The sequence below is a fragment of the Sus scrofa genome, chromosome 13 (genome assembly GCF_054392235.1).
Source record: "Sus scrofa isolate SSC_HxYL_T2T_F1_AM1 chromosome 13, Sscrofa_HxYL_maternal_Yorkshire_Landrace_v2.0, whole genome shotgun sequence".
Classification (NCBI taxonomy): domain Eukaryota; kingdom Metazoa; phylum Chordata; class Mammalia; order Artiodactyla; family Suidae; genus Sus; species Sus scrofa.
In genome coordinates, this window is record NC_139395.1 from 213774084 (window position 1) to 213794117 (window position 20034).

The 20034-nt window shown below is 47.8% G+C and overlaps 1 protein-coding gene across 7 annotated transcripts in view; it reads right to left on the reverse strand.

Moving 5' to 3' along the window:
* RUNX1 (RUNX family transcription factor 1) overlaps positions 1–20034 on the reverse strand; it is a 263788-nt gene that overhangs the window by 64550 nt on the left and 179204 nt on the right. For all 7 annotated transcript variants that reach the window (XR_014822356.1, XR_014822355.1, XM_021068413.2 and 4 more), the window contains 1 exon segment: positions 6125–6229. Coding sequence is in view for 5 of the 7 variants with exons in the window: in XM_021068413.2 (XP_020924072.1) it covers positions 6125–6229 (105 nt within the window). In the remaining 2 variants the exon portion in view is untranslated.

The following is a 20034-nucleotide window of genomic DNA, read 5'->3' on the forward strand; positions in this document are numbered from 1 at the left end:
ATTTCCTCTCATCCCATATGCTTCTGGATAAACTTGATTTCAAGTATTTTTAGGTCTCTTATCGCCAGGTGCCTTTCACGCACTCCTCTTTTGCACTGGAAACATTCTCGCCATAAACCAAGATCCTGTTTCTTCTCTCTCTAAACAGAGTCTAGGTTTGCTCTTGACATTTGAAATCACAGAAGGAAGTTATATTCGTGTGATGTAGTCTCAACAGAGTCCTTAACGAACCAACTGAATGATGGGGAGTCAAGCCCTCCAGCTGATTTATTTTCGCTCTCCGTCCCCATAAAAAAATGGTTCGGTTGCCAGAAGGCTAGGGCACCAGAAAGTAGCAGATTCCAAAGTTTTCACGTAACAGCTCTACCTAGCTCCCTGTTAGTCTGAATCCCAAGAGCTCAGGCATAACAGTTACTGTGAAGGGCGCCTTAAATAAACCCCGAGGGCAGAAGTTGTCCCAGAAATGGCCAATATTTGTTTTACGAACCTTTTCAGTTTTTAATTAGGTTACCCAATGTTCTAGATGTAATGGACACCTGGCCAGACAGTGATGGCTCGTGACATCGATGGCTGTCCAGTCCACAGTCCACACCACCAGAACACCCCGCCCCAGCCCCCGCCACTGGGTCAGTAGTTAGGGTACCCACTGTTTACGCTCCTCGACCCCTCACTAGCAAGACATCTCCCTCACCCCCAACCCCTGTGCTGAGTTCATTCACGTATTCAAATTATTTAGTGAAATATCTGCAGAGAACATGTTTTCATATCTCAATATTCTCATGTTACAGACACATGGGCTGCATGCTGGAGTTTTGCATTAGATCCCCTGAAATAGCTTTTAAAATATACATAAAAACAACTCTCAAATATCCCTGTCTTGAAAACTCCCTCTCACTCACTCTTTCACGCTTAAAGAGAAGACTATCTTTTAATATGCTGATGAGCATCTCAGTATTCTACCTACCGACTGAAGACAGAGCCCTCACTGCTGCTTGCAAGGGCTGATCGCAGCAGAAGATACCTTCTGAGGGCTTTCTTTCTCCATAATACATTTAATTTTTCAATGATTAATAATTTCTCTACAGGTCTGGGAAATAAAAAACGATCGGTGGAATGTGGGAAAAAAAGGTTTGACTCATCAAGCGGCGGGGTCAGTGACTGTAAAAGGGCGAATAATCATCGGAAATGAACATGTTTAATTCGCCTTGGAATACACTTTTTGCTACAGCTTCACCACTGAAAACCAGGAAACGGGCTGGGAAATGTCAAGTTATCCTATCGGCCTGGCCAGCGGACTAGCTGTGGCATGTTTCTTAATTCTTTGCCCCTAATCACCTAGCAGGCAGGCTGGATACGTTTTCCTTTAGTCTTTGCACAAATGGTTTAAGTTGCAGGCGCCTATGCCTGCAATCAGGTGCTGACAATTTCCCTTTCTAGAGAAGCTTAGAGCTGGGACAGATCTGAGAGGTCATACAAGCCAACACCTTGTTTCAAAAACAGGGCTACTGAGGCCAAGTCAGAGAGGTTAGAACAGGTGATGTGCAGGTGGCATGGTATGACAGAGAGGTGAACACACACATAGACGGACGGACGGACAGATGGATGAATAAGAGTACAGGACTGGGCATCAGAGGCTCCTGATTCTAATTCTGGCTCCATCACCAACTATTTCTTTCCAGTCTAGGCAGATCATTTCATTTCTCTGGGGCTGTATTCCCTTATTGATAAGGTAATTCGTCCTGAAGGCTCTCAGCTTCCTTTTCTTTTCAAAAGAAAACTTTGCAAAACTACTGGACTTGGTGATGCTGGGACCATGTGCCAGAATCACCCAGAATTCATAGCACCATAATAATGATAGAAGGACCTGGGAGGTCTTATTAATCCATAGCTCTGACACTGGGTATACTGATTTACATGTAGTAACCTCTCTTAAAGTTGCCTTAGACAGAAGTAGTCACAATAGTCAAGACGTGGAAACAACCAAAGTATCTATCAATGAATAATGAATAAAGAAGAACACTGTAAACCAGCTATAATGGGAAAAAAATCATTAAAACAAACAAACATAAAATAAAATGGAAAAAGACAAAAAAAATAATGAATAAAAAAATGTGACGTGTGTACCTGCACACACACAGGAATATAATACAGGCATAAAAAAGAAATTCTGCCCTATACCATTTGCAAGAACACGGATGGACTTTGAGGGCATTATGGTAAGTGAAATATGCCAAACAGAGACAAACGATAGGGTATGATCTCACTTCTATGTGGCATGTAATCCCCCACCCCCCAAACTCACAGAAACAGAGTAGACTGATGATTCCCAGGGTTTGGGGGTGGGAGAAATGGGTCAAAGGGTACAATCTTCCACTTATAAGATGAAAAAGTCCTGGGGACCTAATGTCAGCATGGCCTATAGTTAACAATACAGCATCGAATGTTTGGAAACCACTAAGAGGGTAGATCTTAAAAGTTCTCAACATAAGCAATCGTCACTATGTGAGGTGATGGATGTGTTAACTAATCTTACTGAGGTGATTGTTTCATATATAGAGACGTATATCAAACAATCATGTCGTAAACCTTAAACTTACACCAGGTTCTTATTTATATTTCAATAAAGCTGGGAGAAAAATTCTGTGAACTTTCTCTTTTAAAAAAAAGTGGCAGTGGGGGAGGAAAATGTTCTAAAATCAGCTTGTGTGGAGTGCCCGTTGTCGTGCAGTGGAAACGAATCCGACCAGGAACCATGAGGTTGTGGGTTCGATCCCTGGCCTCACTCAGTGGGTAAAGGATCTAGCGTTGCCGTGAGCTGTGGTGTAGGTCAAAGACGGGGCTCAGATCCTGCGTTACTGTAGCTGTGGGGTAGGCCAGCAGCTGTAGCTCCGATTGGACCCCCAGCCTGGGAACCTCCATATGCCATGGGTGTGAAGCTAAAAAACAAAAACAACCCCAAAAACCAAAAAACATTAGCTTGTGATGACGGCTGTGCAACTATAAATCAAACAATCATGTCGTAAACCTTGATTGTCGTAAATAAAACGCTCTGAATTTAAAAAAGTGGCTGTGAGCAGATCTGCATCAAAAAGAAGTAGTTCCCACCTTGAACCTTGAATTAAGATGTTCAGGTAATAATAAGAAAACAGCACAGGAAAGGCCCGCCTGGCTTTAGAAAGTGAATAGAAAAGTCAGCAAGACTTGAGTCACCCTGGGAGTCTGTGCACATATGACATTTTTCCCCAAGTCCTTTGCGAAGCTGAGATTGTCTACCTGCGTCTGTAATAACCTCTTTCGATCATACTTATGTAATTTAATGTGATTTTTAATTTAATTTTTCCCTACACGTCCAGATTCCATTTGGTAAGAAAGACTCTGCAAAAACGGGTGCCTCTTCAGAGCAAACCTGGTCTGCTCAAAGAGCTCTTCTCAATAACATCTGTTTTCTTAAGTTATAAAACAGCAGGAACTAGAGTCAACTGTATAGACAGGCAGGCCATTACAATCGCATATTTTCTCCCTCTGACCGCTGGTTCTTAAGAGTCTGAGCGGCCGTCATTTGTTTTCTGAAGCTCAACCACCTGGTTAGTTCTTTGAATGTTACAGGAAATATTGGCAGTGGGGCAAAAACCGCCTTTTCTTATGCATGAGAAAATTGCAGAAGGAGGTATATGGAGGAGCGCTCTGGTTTAAGCTGCTTCCTCCTGGCAGGTGTGCATTTGAACTGTCCTAGAAATGGCTGCTGTTTCTGGTTTTTATGTAAAATTTTTAAAAGTTGAGGTATAGCTGATGCACAATATTATATAAGTGTCAGGTGTACAACATAGTGGTTCAGAATTTTTAAAGGGGATGTTCCATTGAGAGTCATTATAAAATGTTGTTTATATTCCCCGAGTTGCACTATATGTCCTTGCATCTTATTTATTTCATACACAGCAGTTTGTACCTCTTAACCTCCCCCACTCTTGCCCCTCCCCACTTCCCTGTTTCTATTTTTTTTTTTTTTTTTTTGTCTTTTCTAGGGCCGCACCAGCAGCATATGGAGGTTCCCAGGCTAGGGGTCTAATCGGAGCTGTAGCTACCAGCCTACGCCAGAGCTGCAGCGATGCAGGATCCAAGCGGCATCTGCAACCTGCACCACAGCTCACGGCAACACCAGATCCTTAACCCACTGAGCGAGGCCAGGGATGGAACCCAAACCCTCATGGTTCTTAGTCAGATTTGTTTCCGCTGCACCACGCTGGGAACTCCCCCCTTTCTATTTTTAAGGACAAGGATTCTACTGCCACCTGAGTGAGGCTTTCTTGAGTTTAATTATCCTCAAGGTCCACTTCCTTACCCCTCCCAACTGCTGCCCCCCAACCCCGTGCCTGTCGCAATCTGAGCCTGTTTGGTCCTCTGTGGGCACCTGCGTGGCGTGTCTATTCTGTCCAATGCAGGGTCGCTAGTCTGCGGTTCCCACTTTGGGAACCTCTGAAGTTGAGTTTGGTTGTAATCGTGTGGTTCTGAGCCTGTGGTTTGCCTTTCACACGCAAACTGGAATCAGGGGACGCTACTACGTCCCAGGGTTTCCTGAGTCTGGCACAGCCACAACATCCCCTGGGGCTTAAAGAGAAAAAGCTGAGAAGGGGGCGATGAGATCAGAAATAACGGGAGTCCTAGAGCAGGCAAATGCACCAAGGAGATGGTGATGGAAAGTCACATCCTGGGGGGCTGTCCCTGGTGGGTGCAGTGGTCTCCACCCACTCTGGGCTATCAGGAAGGTTGAGGCAGCACCCTGGATGGTTCTGGGAGGTGATCAAGGTGCTATGAGGCTGTGGCCAGGACTACAGGAAACTCCGCCCCAAGCTGCGGTGCTTACAGGATGCCCCACGGGGAGCCACACCCCAGGGGTGACCTTAGGGTCCCCACAGGCAGCACTGTGTCCTGGGCAGGTCCTCTGGAGGACTGGCCTGGGGGCGGGTTGGGGGGGGCCACAGCCAGAGACACAGGCAGGGAGGCCCTCACTGGCATTTCCTGAGTTCATTTTCTGGGCCAGGTACACAGCATTGTCTCATTCAAGCTTCTAAAGGAGCTCTCATTATTACCCCTATTTTACAGATGAGGAAACTGAGGTGCAGAGAGGCTTCCTAACTTCTGAAGGCTGGCGCGCCTCAACCAGAACTCTGCTTGTTGGCCCCAGAACCCAATTTCTTCACCACTTCATTCTATCATCTGACATCCTGCCATCTCAACTTCCTGGCCGAGTAGGAAAGTCTTGCTTTTGACACCCTCCCCCGCTCCCCAATCCCGAGAAGGGAGAATACAAATTTTCCCCGGGGACCCCATATGGTTAGGAGGCTTGCAGATGTTGGGTGGGGCTCCAGGCAGCTCCAGAGACCTGGAACTATAACCCAGCCTCTATCCCAGGGAAGGGTGTGGTTCTGGAAAAGGGTGTTACTCTTGTGTTTACTCAAAGATAGTCCTTAAGTCACCGTGAAGTCATTTTTCTGCAGACTAAACAACCCCACTCCCTTTGAAAAAAGCTTTCCTCACAGGAGCTCTTTTTTTGGTACCATCTTTCTATATTTACTGGTTTCCCCCCCAGGCACGCCTCTTTCCCCACCCCCCGCCCCCGCCCATTCTCTATTTTAAACAATCCTGCAATACGATTTTGATGTCTGCCACAAAAAGAAAGGGGTCATTTTTATAGCTCTCATCTCTGGCCTTCACAAATGAATAAAAGACCGGCTCAGATGGTCATCAGCCCCTTGTGACCCACTCTGACCCTCCAGCCTCTTTTTGGCCACCTCTGCCCTGGCCAGTCTTCCGGTGAACTTTACCACGTATTTGATCTTTAGTCCCATGCAGCCCCGAAATGATTCTAACATGCCCTTGAGTCCGCCTGATGTCCTTCTGCCCTCTAAGAAGATGCTTCAGAAAAAGAGCCTGGTGCTCAGAGACAACTTGGAGGAGTAAGGGTCAGAAAGAAAATTCTTCCTTCCTGCACGGGCCTAGCATTCCCCTCGGGCAGAGGTTTTAGCCACATTTGAGTGGTGTGGGTGGAACACAAGGAGACATCATTCCTGATGCCTGAGGGTACCAGCTGGGCGGGGGGTGCCAGCCCCGAGGGGGGCCCACTTACTTCGAGGTTCACGAGGTCCATCCACTGTGATTTTGATGGCTCTGTGGTAGGTGGCGACTTGCGGTGGGTTTGTGAAGACGGTGATTGTCAGAGTGAAGCTTTTCCCTGTTGGAACACAAAAGAGAGCGAGAAAGAATGAGGCGATCGATGCCCTGGACATCTCTGCTGGGTAATTCAAACTTCATTTACGTTTCCAGCCCTCGAACTGGAAAGGCAGCTGTACTTCAGCACATGTTACTGGTTTTTCCACGACTCCCTTGAGTCCAGCTTTGCTTCAGGAATGTCCACCTACGTTGTCTAGATGTGACACGTCCCTTGGTCACGTGGCTTCTGTTTAGTCATTAATAACCCAGGGTCAAGAGAGATTCAGATTTGTTTCCTTGGAGGTCAAGACCCCAGGAACCGAGGAGCAGACAGGCAGCTCTCCACACCTCCCTTTTAATAAACTCAGAGCAAAAGCAGTAAAAGAAACTATTTCTGTCTTCCCCCTCCAAAGCTGTCGGTACCTCCAAAGGTTAGGAAAGACAGAATTCTGAAGTTGGAAGAGAGGCTAAATTAGAATTGTCCTCTCTGTATTTTAAAAATACGAATTGCTGGTTGATTTTTTTTTTTTTTTTTTTTTTCCTTTTTAGGGCCACACCCGAGGCATATGGAGGTTCCCAGGTAAGGGGCTGAACGGGAGCTGCAGCTGCTGGCCTACACCTCAGCCATAGCAGCGCCAGATCTGAGCTGCATCTTCAGACTACGCTGCAGCTTGTGGCAACGCTGAACCCTTAACACACTGAGTGAGGCCAGGGATCAAACTCACGTCCTTGTGAATACTAGCCGGTTTCATTACTGCTGAGCCACAAGGGGAACTCCTGCGAGCTGATTTTAAATATTATTTTGAAACGCCAGATGTTATTGTCAGTACTTATGAGACTGGCCAGACAAAATTTACAGTCAATAAATGGATTTAAGGATATGTAACTGACAGACTGAGATACAATGGCAACTTTAGCATAAATAGGCACATGGATTTCCATCTGAGCGTTTGATACGTAATTACAAAGTGTGAGTTCATTGTCATTGCATATGTCTAGAGCAATGTTTTTAAAAATTCTTAAAAATTGTTCTAAAATACATAATTTACAATAAAAGTATTAATATTCATTTATAAATATATTCATTATTTAAAAGCATATCTTCTTGGCTAAGTGGTCCAGGGAATGAATTCTGGGTTTGAATTGTGGCTGGCTGATCTTTGGCAAGTCACTAGTACTCCCTGTGCCTCAGTGTCGTTACCTGCAAGTTGGGTACATACAACTTTTCCTACCTTACAGAATTTGGGGAAAGGTTAAATGAGTTCATAGGAGTAAAACCATTAAAATAGCATCTGGGACATGATATTCCAAGATGTGTGTGTATGTGCCGCCATGTGCACATGCGTGTGCTTTGGGGACAGGGCACAGCACTTCTTGCAAGAGAGTTAGAAGATTTAGGTTCCTGCACAAACATGTGGCTTCTCCAGTTCTCAGTGTCCTGGTCTGCAAAATGGGGTGGGGGTGGTTAGGGGACACCTGCAATGCCCCTTTTAACCCTGATTTTATCTTCTGAGGTGCAACGGGGCACCCATCTCCACGTGGAGGTGAGAGCCTGCCCTGTGGGCCTACCCTGCTCCCTGTGGCTTCAGCATTTCAGAGATTCCATGAAAACACTGTATTTCCTTCCTGGGGCTGCCGTAGCAAATTCACAAACTGGGTGGCTTAAAACAACTGGAATGTATCATCTCCCATTTCTGGAAGCTAGAAGCCCCAAACTGAGGTGTCCACGGGGCTGTGCCTCCTCTAGAGAAGAATCCCTCCTGGCCTCGCCCCAGCTTCCGGTGGTCGCCGGGACTCCCTGGCATCCCTTGGTTTGTGGCAGCATCCCTCCCACCTCGGCCTCCTTCCTCATGTGGCCTCTGTCTCCCTCTGTCCTCTCTCTCCAATCTTCCTTCCCTTACAAGGACACCAGTCATTGGATTCAGGGCTTACCTGAAATTACAACTGCAAAGCCCCTGTTTTTAAATAACGTTACCTTCTGAGGTCACCTATGGACATGACTTTTTAGGAAACATGCTCCAACCCAGTACAAACACCAACTGTCAGAAGAGTTCCAGTCTTGGCCCTACAAATGACAATTGCTCTCAAGGCACCTGTGGGTTCAACCCCTGAAATGATCCTACTCTTGTGGTGACATGCCTGTGGCCATCCTATTCTTGTATTTTAAATTAAAAAAAAATTATTGAAGTATAGTTGATTTACAATGTTGTGTTCGTTTCAGGTGTACAGCAAAGTCATTCCGTTATTATAGGTTATTGCAAGATATTGAATGTAGGGAGGTCCTCGTTGTTTTATACACAGTAGTGTGTATCTGTTAATCCCAAATTCCTAATTTGTCCCTCCATGCTGCTTTTGCCTTTGGTAACCATAAGTTTACAATCATCCTATTCTTTTTTGCTTTTTAGTGCCACACCCATGACGTATGGAAGTTCCCAGGCCAGGGGTCGAATCAGAGCTACAGCTGTTTGCCGATGCCACAACCACAGCAACGCCAGATCTGAGCCACGTCTGCGACCTACACTACAGCTCACGGCAACACTGGGTCCTTAACCCACGGAGCAAGGCCAGAGATCAAACCTGCAACCTTATGGTTCCTACTTGGATTCGTTTCCACTGCACCACAATGGGAACTCCACAACCATCCTATTCTTAATACCCTAAATGACAACAAAGAATCACTGCCTGCACAGTGTTGGCATTGTTTGGTCTGTGTGGAACTTATGACTTTCAAACACTTTGCCATATACTATTTTATTTGGTCCTCACAAGAGTCTCATGACATAAGCAAGATAGATTTTATTGTCCTTGATTAATAGGTAGCAAAGTTAAGGCTCAGAGAGGGTGAGTGGTTTGTTCAAAGTCACACAGCTCGGATATACAGGAAACCCAGATCTCTCAGCTTTGTGCTTCACATTTTTATCAAGAGGTCCTAAATCTCTACCGTTAAACTCAGTGGCACCCGCACCAGGAATCCAGACTCGTGGTACCTTTTCTCTGCTCTGCCACTGCCCCCAAAAGGGAAAATAGTCCTGGGGATGCTAATGTAGCCAAGCTGTACTCAACAGCTAATTGTAAGCCTGGGTTATAGTTCAAAAGCAGTTTCTTATTAAGCTGAATTTGGGCTCCTGGTGTTTAATGCCACCCCCTGGTTAACCACAGACTGGCCTACTGCATTGGGAAGGAAATTCAACCAAAGTGAATATTTGTGAAATTGTTGCTTGTAATTATAATTCTGCTATGTTAAGTCCATCATTTTACGTGCAGTCAAGAAGTGCCTGTCCAGCAAAAGCTACTGGGTAGGGCATTTTGGCCACAGCAACGTGGTTCAGGAAGGTAGAGGTATTCTGGGGACAATGGGCTCTTGTTTACAGCTTTGGGCACCAGGACATCTGCTTATTACCTCATAGACAGAGGTAATAAGTGATGACATTTTCCTCACAGGTGTGTGTGTGACATTTTTTCACTCCAGGAAAACGCTGCCTATCACTTCCTTGTATTCCTCTGAGCAGACCTAGCACTGGACTTGACACCTGGGCACAGCCAGCCAGTGGACACAGCCAGCCAGTGGGCACATCAGACCCTTGGAGTTCCAGTCTCCACGCTCCACCCACCACCATACCGGACGCCAGGCCACGCCCACACCACGCCCAGTCACACCCTGCTCATCCCCCAAGAGACACTGCGCTTCTTGGCCAGCGCGGGCAGAGGTGGTAACTGCACCCAGACCAGACATATTATTAGCCAAATTCCCTCATTAAAATGACCTATGGGCCTGGTATTTTAAGTGCGTGGGTGTGGAGAGTGAAAGCCTCTCAAGTGTTTTTCTCAGCAAACGGTAGTCAGGCTAATAAGACGACCGAGGAGGGCAAAGGTCAGACCGGCTCTGTAACATGACCACCACCCGAACCGGGACCAAATGCAGGGCCGGGAGATAGGGCTGCCCTAGAGAGGACCGATGGTCACACACGTGGCCTGTGCAGGTCCTGGCCTGGGGGGTCTGGACGCCTTCCTGCAGCCCTGGGCTTGGCCTCCCTGCAGTCATGGGACAGGCAGAGGTGATCCTGGCTGTGCTGCTGAAAGGCTGTAGGTCTGGGCTCTCGAGGGTCACAGCGAAGCCCCAGGGAGGAGTCAAGGGGCGGGGGCGGGGAGCTAAGGAAAGGGGGGCATCGAAACCTCACAAACAGCGCCCTGAGTTCTGGCCAGGGAAGCACTGAAGAAGAAGCCAGAAAGACACCATCGAGGAGATAAGCGTTGTCTTGACTTAAGCCTGGAAGCAGCAAGAGACAAGAAGAACTCGATTATACGATCCCGTGGAGGTGCAAAGGACCCTGAGACCAACCTGCCTGGGTTCGAATCCCAGCTCTGCCCCTTGTCAGCTGTGCCAGCTTGGGGGAGTGATTTAACCTCTCTGGGGGGCCTCAGCTTCATCATCTATAAAATAAGGATAACAGTCCTTCCATCTCATAGTGTTGTTATGCAAGTTAAAAATGAAATAATGCATCAGGAAATATCAGTTTAATTATCATTAAAGATGGGACAAACATGATTCCACAAAGACTAGAGTTGTGGGCAATCCTGTGAGGTGGGACTGGTGGTTGAGGTCTGATGGTGGGAGGCGAGGTGAACCTTAGCGTTCCGACCGTGGCGCTCTACCTGACCCATCCTCTCTTCTCCAGGAATTCCAGCAAACCCAGGCAGAGTGCGGAGGGCAGCAGGCAGGCAGCAGAAGCGGGCTGAAAGACTCCTCAAGAAAACTGCATGGTCCACCTGAACTTCAAGTTCAAGGTCACTCCTGCCCCACCAGCTGGCAGCCTTTGTAATAAGGCACAACCGCAATTGGCTGATCCACTTTCTAAACAAGCCCTGTCCCTCTCCCTCCCCTAGCCTGCGTTGCCCCCTGGATGCCAGTGTGTTCATTCAAATGCCAGGGCAAAGTACTAACTGCTTTATTTAGTTGGGAAGAAGGTCATGGGCGAGTCTTCCTGGGCATTTGCTGCCATGACATACTCTCCAAGGCGACGCCCCAGGTGCGGGCTCTCTGAGGCCCCACGGCTGGTGGACTCTGGCAGCCAGCTGTGGTCTCATAAAGCCGTGGCTGGACACTGCAGTTCCGCAAGGGCCTGGGGCACCCACGCCACTTCCTCACCACATCTGGGAAGTGGCGAAACCTCAGGATTGCTGCAAACCGAGTGCCCTGCTCTCCAAGGGCAAGGGTGGGGAGAGGAATGGAAGGTCAAAAGGTGACTCGGGATCTTTTTGTACCTGGCGGTGGAATCACATCTTTAGACGTTTGGGCCTCATCCCGTCACGGCAACGTTCTTGAGGACACAGCTGTGGAGGGGCAGCCTCTCTCTCTGTCCTCTTGTGATCGTCCCTCCCTAGGTTTGCTTCATGGGCAGCCAAGCCGCCCGCATTGGTTCCTTGGCCTCCAGCTCTGTTTCAGTCGCTCTCCTTGGTGAAGGTTTGGACCCATGAACATCTTCTCCTTTTGGGGCCAGTTTCAATGGGATGTGAAACTTGCCCTTTGTCACGCAAGGGCAGGCCATACACGCGGCAGATCATCTGCTGAGGGGGTCACACTGCTTAGGAAATGCAATCGCGACATTTTTCACTCATCCCTGCATCTCCACAGAGAAACAGGGTGTGAGCACACACTTTGAACACCCCGAGAGCGAGACAGGAAAACTCAAAGAAAAAAAAAAAAAATGCAGCTTTTGAAAACCAAGAAAGCCAGTGGAGGCGCAAGTTTTGCTCTTTGCAAATTCTGGAAATCCCAAAAGATTCCGAGATATTGCAGGAAGATGTCTCCGCTTGCCATGAAATTTCTGCCAGGTCGAATTTGGATCACAGATAACCAGGCATTAACATTTACGAACGCTCGGATTCTGGGAGAGGTCTGAATTGGGGGTATTTTTCACAAAGTATCTTTAATTTATGTTTTCTCACTTTTCCACCGGAACAAACCTAATGGCCAAAATGCATGCTTTTGCTCCTCATCCATTTCCTTACCCAAACACTTGACACTACTTTTGACAGTAAGGCCGTATAATTATTTATTCCGAGATTTCTGAATAGGGTACAGATTCTTCAAGTTGCACAGCATTTCCCGGTTTCTCTGGATTGAACCAAAGTGACGATGTGGGTGTGTGACCGCGTGGGTGCAAAGTGCCTGGGTTTGCGATGTGCACATCCTAGAGCACCTGCTTCCACACAGGCACGTTGGGAGGCCCCAGTGACTGGCACAAGAACAACCCCCAAACGTTGACTGAAAGTCAGGTGCTTAAAATACAGAACTAAGTTTGCCATAAATAACAGCGTGCATTCGGTATGATGGCGCGTTTGAAAAATAGCCGTTTTTCTTAGAGAAAACCAAAAACATGGTTCGCTCTGGGGCTGTTCTATAAAAATGACTGTTTGGCGATAGAGACAGTGCTTTATTAATCTTTGCATCTTCTGAGGCAATAAAAAATGTCTGATAAAGGGATCGATGAATTATTCTGTAAACTTTCAGTTTGACACCACTTCTTTCCGACGTCTGGTTTCACTTGTGAGGCTTGGCTCTCCTTTTCAGCAGCATGGCTATGAGCTCAGCCTTGCTAAAGGGATGGATGGGCAAGCCTCTCTGTTCATGAGGAATATGAACCAAACAAACCCCAAAGAACCATGATGCTCTCATGAGATTTGCACTTCCTCTCTCTAGACGTCGCCGTCCCTTTCTGACCTTCCTTTTTTCTTTTTCTTTTTTGTCTTTGTAGGGCCACACTCATGGCATATGGAAGTTTCCAGGTTAGGGGGCAAATCAGAGCTGCAGCTGTCAGCCTATACGCCACAGCCACAGCCACACCAGTTCCGAGCTGCATCTGTGATCTACGCCACAGCTCACAGCAACGCTGGATCCTTAACCCACTAAGCAAGACCAGGTATTGAACCCATGTCCTCATGGATACTAGGTTCCTTACTGCTGATCCATGATGGGAACTCCTTCCTTTTTCCTTTTGGTACCCTAGTTCCTGAGTGTCTTGGTTGAAGAACCAAGTTTTAAATCTTTTAGCGCAAAACACTAAGACCTTGAATTCATAGCCTCTTTAGGCCGTTGCCCTGTACTTTCATTCAGGAGAGCCCTCTGGTTGGCACAGCCCAACTCCCCAGTCACCATCCATTGGGTTACATGCCACACAGGACAGGTGACCAAAGTGACCTTTGGGGTTTGGCTTAGTCCAAGCCCTGAACTGCTTGTGCTCCTAGCTCAGGGCCTCAAACCCATGGCCCAAGGCCACATGGTGCCTTCAGCAGAGAGGCCCGAGGCCTGGGCATTTGCAGGGTAATCAGTGTGGGCTCACCAGCCTGTTCACTCTCATGGTGCTGCTGCAGGAAGCAGTGAGGGCAAGTGGGGCGGAGGCTGAACAGCAAGAAGAGGGAAGCTGCAGGCAAGGCAGCAGGGTTGGTAGGCAGGGCCTAGTGGGGACTGATTCCTAGACATGGCCACAGTTACCAGATGAGAGGTTTGCAAGCTGGATATATGGCAAAGCTTCCATATCTGTGGGTTCAGCATCTGTGAGTTCAAACAACCTGAGATCCCATCTCTAAGCTCCCAAGCACCCTCCCAAAGCCCTGTTGCTCTCCAGTTTGCAGTCCCAGCACCTGCCTACTGTTTGTATCTAGTGATGTCCATTTCTTGCTTAAACCTGCTGGTGCTGCTCCACTGCACTGGGACCAGACCAAATTCCCAGTGTGATGTCAAGGCCAATACCAGCGCTTCCTCGTCCCCTGGGTGTTCCTGCCCCACCCTGTTGTCTCTGCTCAGACACTCTTCCTGATACTCTCACCTGGAGTGCCTTCCCGTCACCCTGAAATGTCTCATCTGAGATGACAAGTTGTCCAGAAAGCTCATATGCACCCAGTGGGGTCACACCTGTCCTTTCACCATAGTGCCGGCCACTCAGAATAGTGACATCTTCTTAACTGTGACACTGGTCCCAGCACCTTGTGGCTTCTCTTCAGCTTTGTATCTCCAGTGCTAGCCCAAGTGCACCATGCATGGCTGATGAATGAACAAACGAATGAAATAACCTCATGAAATAACCTAGGGGGGGAGTTCTAATAAAGTAGCCATAGGCACAATACTTCCCTGATGGAACGAGGTCCAAAGCCTGTGGGGGAACTCACCAATTTAAACAGAGAACACAAGGTCCATCACAGGGTGAGTGCCCAGCAAATGCCTGGGATGATTATATTATTATTATTCATGCATACATTTATGAATATTTATGAGATTCCTGTTGGGTCTCAGGCACGCTTTTGACAAGTTTCCTAGGGGAATAAAGGGATCCTTGTCAATGAGGCAAGAACAATGGAAATTGCATCCTTCCTGTCTTTCTGATGCAAGGAACCTCTTGCTAACTCCTTCTGCTCTCTTCTTCCTCCCTCAGTGCTTTCCTATAGAAGGAAGAGATGCGGGGGCGAGTCGAAGCTCTTCTTCCTAAGTCATGTGACACACACTTCATCTCATTTCAATCATCCTAATGACCTTTCCAGGTGCATATGAAGGGCACTGTCATACCCATGGCACAGATGGAGAGACTGAGGCCAGCAAACACACCACCTTCTACTTGGTACCCTACCTTCCAAAGACCCTCTGAATCGTCACAAATAGATGCACACATTTCTATGTTGTCATTATGAATCTGAGGACTATCAAATGGGACACAGTGGCTTTAGTGGACTCTACAGCCCATGGATTTGGGCAGAATGCAAAATGCCTTTCCAAGCAACAGCCCGGTTCATTGATTCTCCGTTGATATGTGGCCGAAAAGGAAAAACTTGCGTGGATGTTCACTTGCAGTTTCTGAAAATGCTGCGATCCCATCTTAAAATGGCTTCCGGGGGAACAGCCAGGATGTCCCGGAGTGCGGTCCAGGGTGAGCTGCTGTGGCATTACTACAAAACTCCCCTAACCTTGGGTGGAGTCGGCAATGACGGAGCAGGAAAAATGCGATACTGCCGGGTGCCAGCCTGGGGAGCCCGGTGACAGGACAAAGGGATTATTCTGCTTCGTTGTGAAAATGCAGTATTTATTGTTAAATACGATTGGGAATTAGAGGGGCATGTATGAATCATAAATATTTGCACGCCATTAATGTCTGGACAAAAGAATTGGAAGGGCTCAGAGGGGAGAAAGTTCTTTTCCCATGAAAAACAGTGCCTCGGATTACGGTACATATTTAATTTCGTCTCTTCTACCACTGCTTTGAAACCCCGGTGCCTGCTGCGTATAACCCTTTGGTGGCCTGAGAGCTCGATGGGGCCGAGGAGTAAGGATCACGGCTGATGTTCCCTCCACGAAAAGTTTTCCTCTGGACAAATAAAAAAGCTGGGCCCAGATGCATTCTTTGTTAAGAGGTCACAGAGATGCCATCAGCTACACCACGGTCAGTGTCACAGTAACGGATCCCACCACGAATAGTAATACCCCCTAACATCTGTCTTATTTCAGGTAATCCTCACTGTGCCCTGCCCTCTTTGGACAAAGGCTGAATCGGGCTCAGAAAGATCAAGTGACTGGCCCAAGGTCACAGAGCTCTGAGCCACTATTGCAAATCAGTGTTCCTTCCCCCGCCACCCCATCCCCCCACGCGGCAGGGGCATCATGTGGCGAAGTCTGCAGATATTTCTTGTTGTCTTAACCCATGACCTGGAAGGGGATGCTCCTGGATAGTGGGTAGAGGCCAGGGATGCTGGTACCCATCCCTGAGCGCAGAGGGTGGCCCCCATGACAAGGAATCAATCAGCCCTAAATGTTTGCAGTGCCCAGGGTGCAACACAGTCCTCCCAGCAGAGAATGCGGTCAAGGTCACTGCCAGTTGCCAGGCTCTACTGCCTAGAGTAAAGAGTCCTGGGGAAGTCACTCACTTGGAGGTATTTAATGAGTCCCTACTCTGAATCAGTAACCGTTCCAGTGACTGGTGATACCACACAGTGCTTTTCCAGTTAAGGGCAGGATCTCTTATGTTTTAAAAAGACTTGGAAGGCTACCTGCTGGGAACTCCTGGGCCCGGGCCCATCTTCATCCTTTTTTCGGTGCCTGGGTCTCAGCATCACAGCCCACCTGTGCACACCTATGGCTGTGGCCATTCCTGAGCTTTTCCCCAGCAGCCTTCACCCTCTCCAGGGCAGCACGTGGGCCCAATGTAGCCTGGCTCAGATGCTGCCCAGGAACTCCCCTGTAGAGAGTTAACTCTTACTAGTCTTTTTTTTTTTTTTCCTTTTTGGCCACCCCAAGGCATATAGAGTTCCTGGGTCAGGGATCAAGTCTGAGCCACAATTGTGACCTAAGCCACAGCTGAGGCAATGCAGGATCCTTAACCCACTGTGCCGGGCTGGGGATGGAACCTGAATTCTAGTGCTCCCAAGACACTGCCAATTCCATTGCACCACAGCAGGAACTCCAAGTCTTACTAGTCTTAAATGATCTGGCACGTAACTGATCTTCAGGCTGAATTTGGGAGCTTGTTGCTTCATGGAAGGGGGCTTACAGGGAGCAGATGGGGTAGGGAAGTTAGGAGTGAGAGTCCCCACACAGAGTAAAAGCAAACCAAAAAAAAAAAAAAAGATACAGTAGTCACAGAAAAATGTATTCAAGAAACTCCACCTGCGGCAGACCAGCTTGTCCCAATAAGAACAGACTTTTTTTTTTTCTTTTGGCCCCACAGGCAGCATGCAGAAGTTTCTGGACCAGGGACTGAACCTGTGTCATAGCAGTGACAATGCTGGATCCTTAGCACTAGGCCACCAGGGAACTCCAAGAACAGACTTTTTTCCAAGCCATCTTTCCTTGGATCTTCGTGTAGAAAACAGGTGACAGCAGAACTAACATGCAGAAGCTGGTGGGAGAAAGTTCCAGAAGAACCCAGCCCTCTGTCTGCTGGTAGTCCCTGAGCACCTGGCAGGTGGACAGTAAACCAGGGCTTCCCTGCGACGGATGGTAAATTGGTCTCCACCCCTTCCCTGCTTTTCCTCCGGGTGCACAAACTGAGTCCTTTTTGGTGTCTGCAAGGTACGGGTCAGTGATGCATGGCAGGACCTTGCTTTCAGCACTTTTCAGTTCAAGTGGACACTGTCCACTCACATCGACTGGAGTTTCTGGATTGGTGGCCCCTGGCTGAAGCCTGGTGGGGCTGGGGATGACCCTGAGCGCTGAGAAGCCAGCCATGCATTTTCCCCGTTTCTGATGGTCCCTGTGGACCTGCACCTCTGTCACATCCCTGACCTGCAACTGTAATTGGGGGGGGGGTCCTCACAAAGAGCTTTTCCTGCCAGGTGGCCCCCTCCACCTGCAGGTGCAATTCTATTCACACAGAACCCTGGTATATTTTTATATTAAAAAAAGACTTTAATAGTCTGTGATGCTCTTTTGTTTTTTCGTTTTGTTTTGTTTTGTTTTAATTCTGCATCAAGGTTTGTTCCCCTACCCCCACTTTTTTAGGGCTGCACTGGCAGCATATGGAAGTTTCCCAGACTAGGGGTTGAATAGGAACTGCAGCTGTCAGCCTATGCCACAGCCCCAGCAATGCTGCATGAAGTTTTTTAATCTAAGTTTTTCACAAATTTTGTAGGGAGGCAGGAAGTGTTAGGGAAGGGAGGAGACATTTTACAACTCAAACTGATCATTGGCGAGAGGCCAGCCCGGGGTTCCTCAATCTCAGCACAGCAAACATTTTGCATGAGCGGGGTTGCTCTGTGCACCCCCTAGGTGGGGGGATGTTTAACAGCGCCCTGGGCCTCTACCTAGTAGATGCCTGGAGCACTTCCCCCACGCCAGTGGTGACCACTGAGAATGTCTGCAGATACAGCATAATGTCCCCTGGGGGTCCAATCACCCCAGGCAGGGACCACTGAAGGAGACCACACACCATCCAAATTGATAAGCAGATAGATAAGGCAATCACCTGCCTTCAAACCGGACAGTGAAGGTAGACCATCCGGACAGACACCGTGTCTGTAGGTACTGAAGACGTACCATTTAAAGAGACCAGAGCTGTATTATGATATGAGTTTAGATCCTTTCTCATTAATTACGATAGATAGGTAGGTAGACAGACAGACAGACAGTCAGTGACTGTACTCCATACAATGGTTTCAAATAGAATAAGAATAAAAAAAAATCTCTAAAACCCCAAAAACCAATGCCTGGAGCAAACCAGAGTTTTCACCTCCAAACAGGCCCATCTCCCTCCTTGCCTGTCTGCTGGGATCTGATAAGCACACAGATCACCAACTGGGCTCAGACACGGCCATATTTCTGTGCGTGGCCTTTGTTTCAGCCAAGGAAAGTCTCCTTTGTTTGCATAAGGTGACTCAGGGCCACACACCAGCCGTGAGGGGACAGGTCAGCCCTCCCATTCGCCAGACCCAGGCAGGAGGTTGGTGGGGAGGGGTGCAGTTCTGCAGACTGGGCTGCTGCTAGGTTCTCATGACACTCTTAAATCTCAAGGTAAAAGCAGGGATTCATCTAAGTTGGAAAATAAACAGGAAACTTAACATCTTTGAGAAAAACCCAGTTGGAGTGGCTCCTAAATGAATGCTTGCCCACCAAGGAAAGCAGAGGAAATGCATTTTGAATCCAGCTGCAGCATGGTCGAGAGCTTCTCGAAAGAGGTTGTTGGGATCACCTTATGATTTGGGGGTCTCGGACTACCTGAAACCCCCGTTGGAGGAAATTCTGTGGCATTAAACAGAGTTCCTAAAGGGGAAGCACTGCCCGATAGAGCCTGAAAGAGATGAACATGCTGGAATCCCAGGTTAGCGCCTGCAGCAGGGATGCCACAGAGAGCTGTTCTTAACAAGGACCCAACTACATCTCTGTTGAATGCAGGGCTCAGTTGGCACCAAGGCGTCGCCTCAAGTCCACAAATGCATGTTTATAAACATAAAAATCCTGGAGTTCCCATCGTGGCTCAGAGGTAATGAACCCAACTAGTATCCATGAGGTTGTGGGTTCCATCCCTGGCCTTGCTCAGTGGGCTAAAGATCTGGCATTGCTGTGAGCTGTGGTGTAGGTCACAGATGCAGCTCGGATCTGATACCGCTGTGGCTGTGGTGTAGGCCGGCAGCTGCATCTCCAATTTGACCTCTAGCCCGGGAACTTCCATATGCTGTGGATGTGGCCACCCCCGAAACAAGACAAAAAAATAAAAATAAAAATAAAAATCTTGAAGAGCAAGCAATTCACCCCCCCCCCCCGCCAATGCCCCAGGAGTGAGCTGTTAAAACTGTCACATTTGAAAGTATTCTTAGACAGCTCATTAAATTCACATGGCTCATGTATTAATTTCTGTTAATTGCTTTACTGGGGCTTCAGATGACAAGATGCTATTGGTATGGAGTTAGTTCTCAAAGACAATTTAGTCCAGGAAGCCTTCTCAGTAGAAGTTTGGATGTGTGAGCACACACACACACACACACATACTCACACGCGTACACACGCACAAGTCCCTCTGGCTGAAAGTCCAAGAGATCCTTCGAAACCACATAACCTCTCCGTATTGACAGTACGTGGTTATTCATAAACATCCCCTTCCTGATCTGAACCATGTTGTATAATCACCAACAGAAAGAAAACAATCATCAGACAATATACCATCTCTCTTTTCAACAAGTCATTTTTCTTTAAAAATAAAAAAAAACCCAAACCCAGAATATGTTCTTCCATAACCAGCCTTCTCCACCCTCTCTTGCCCCTCGCCAACCAGCACAAAAAGAAAATACAAAACTGATTTATTAGAACCAGAGCAGCAGTGCAGCCGTTGGCCGGATCACTGTTTATGTCTA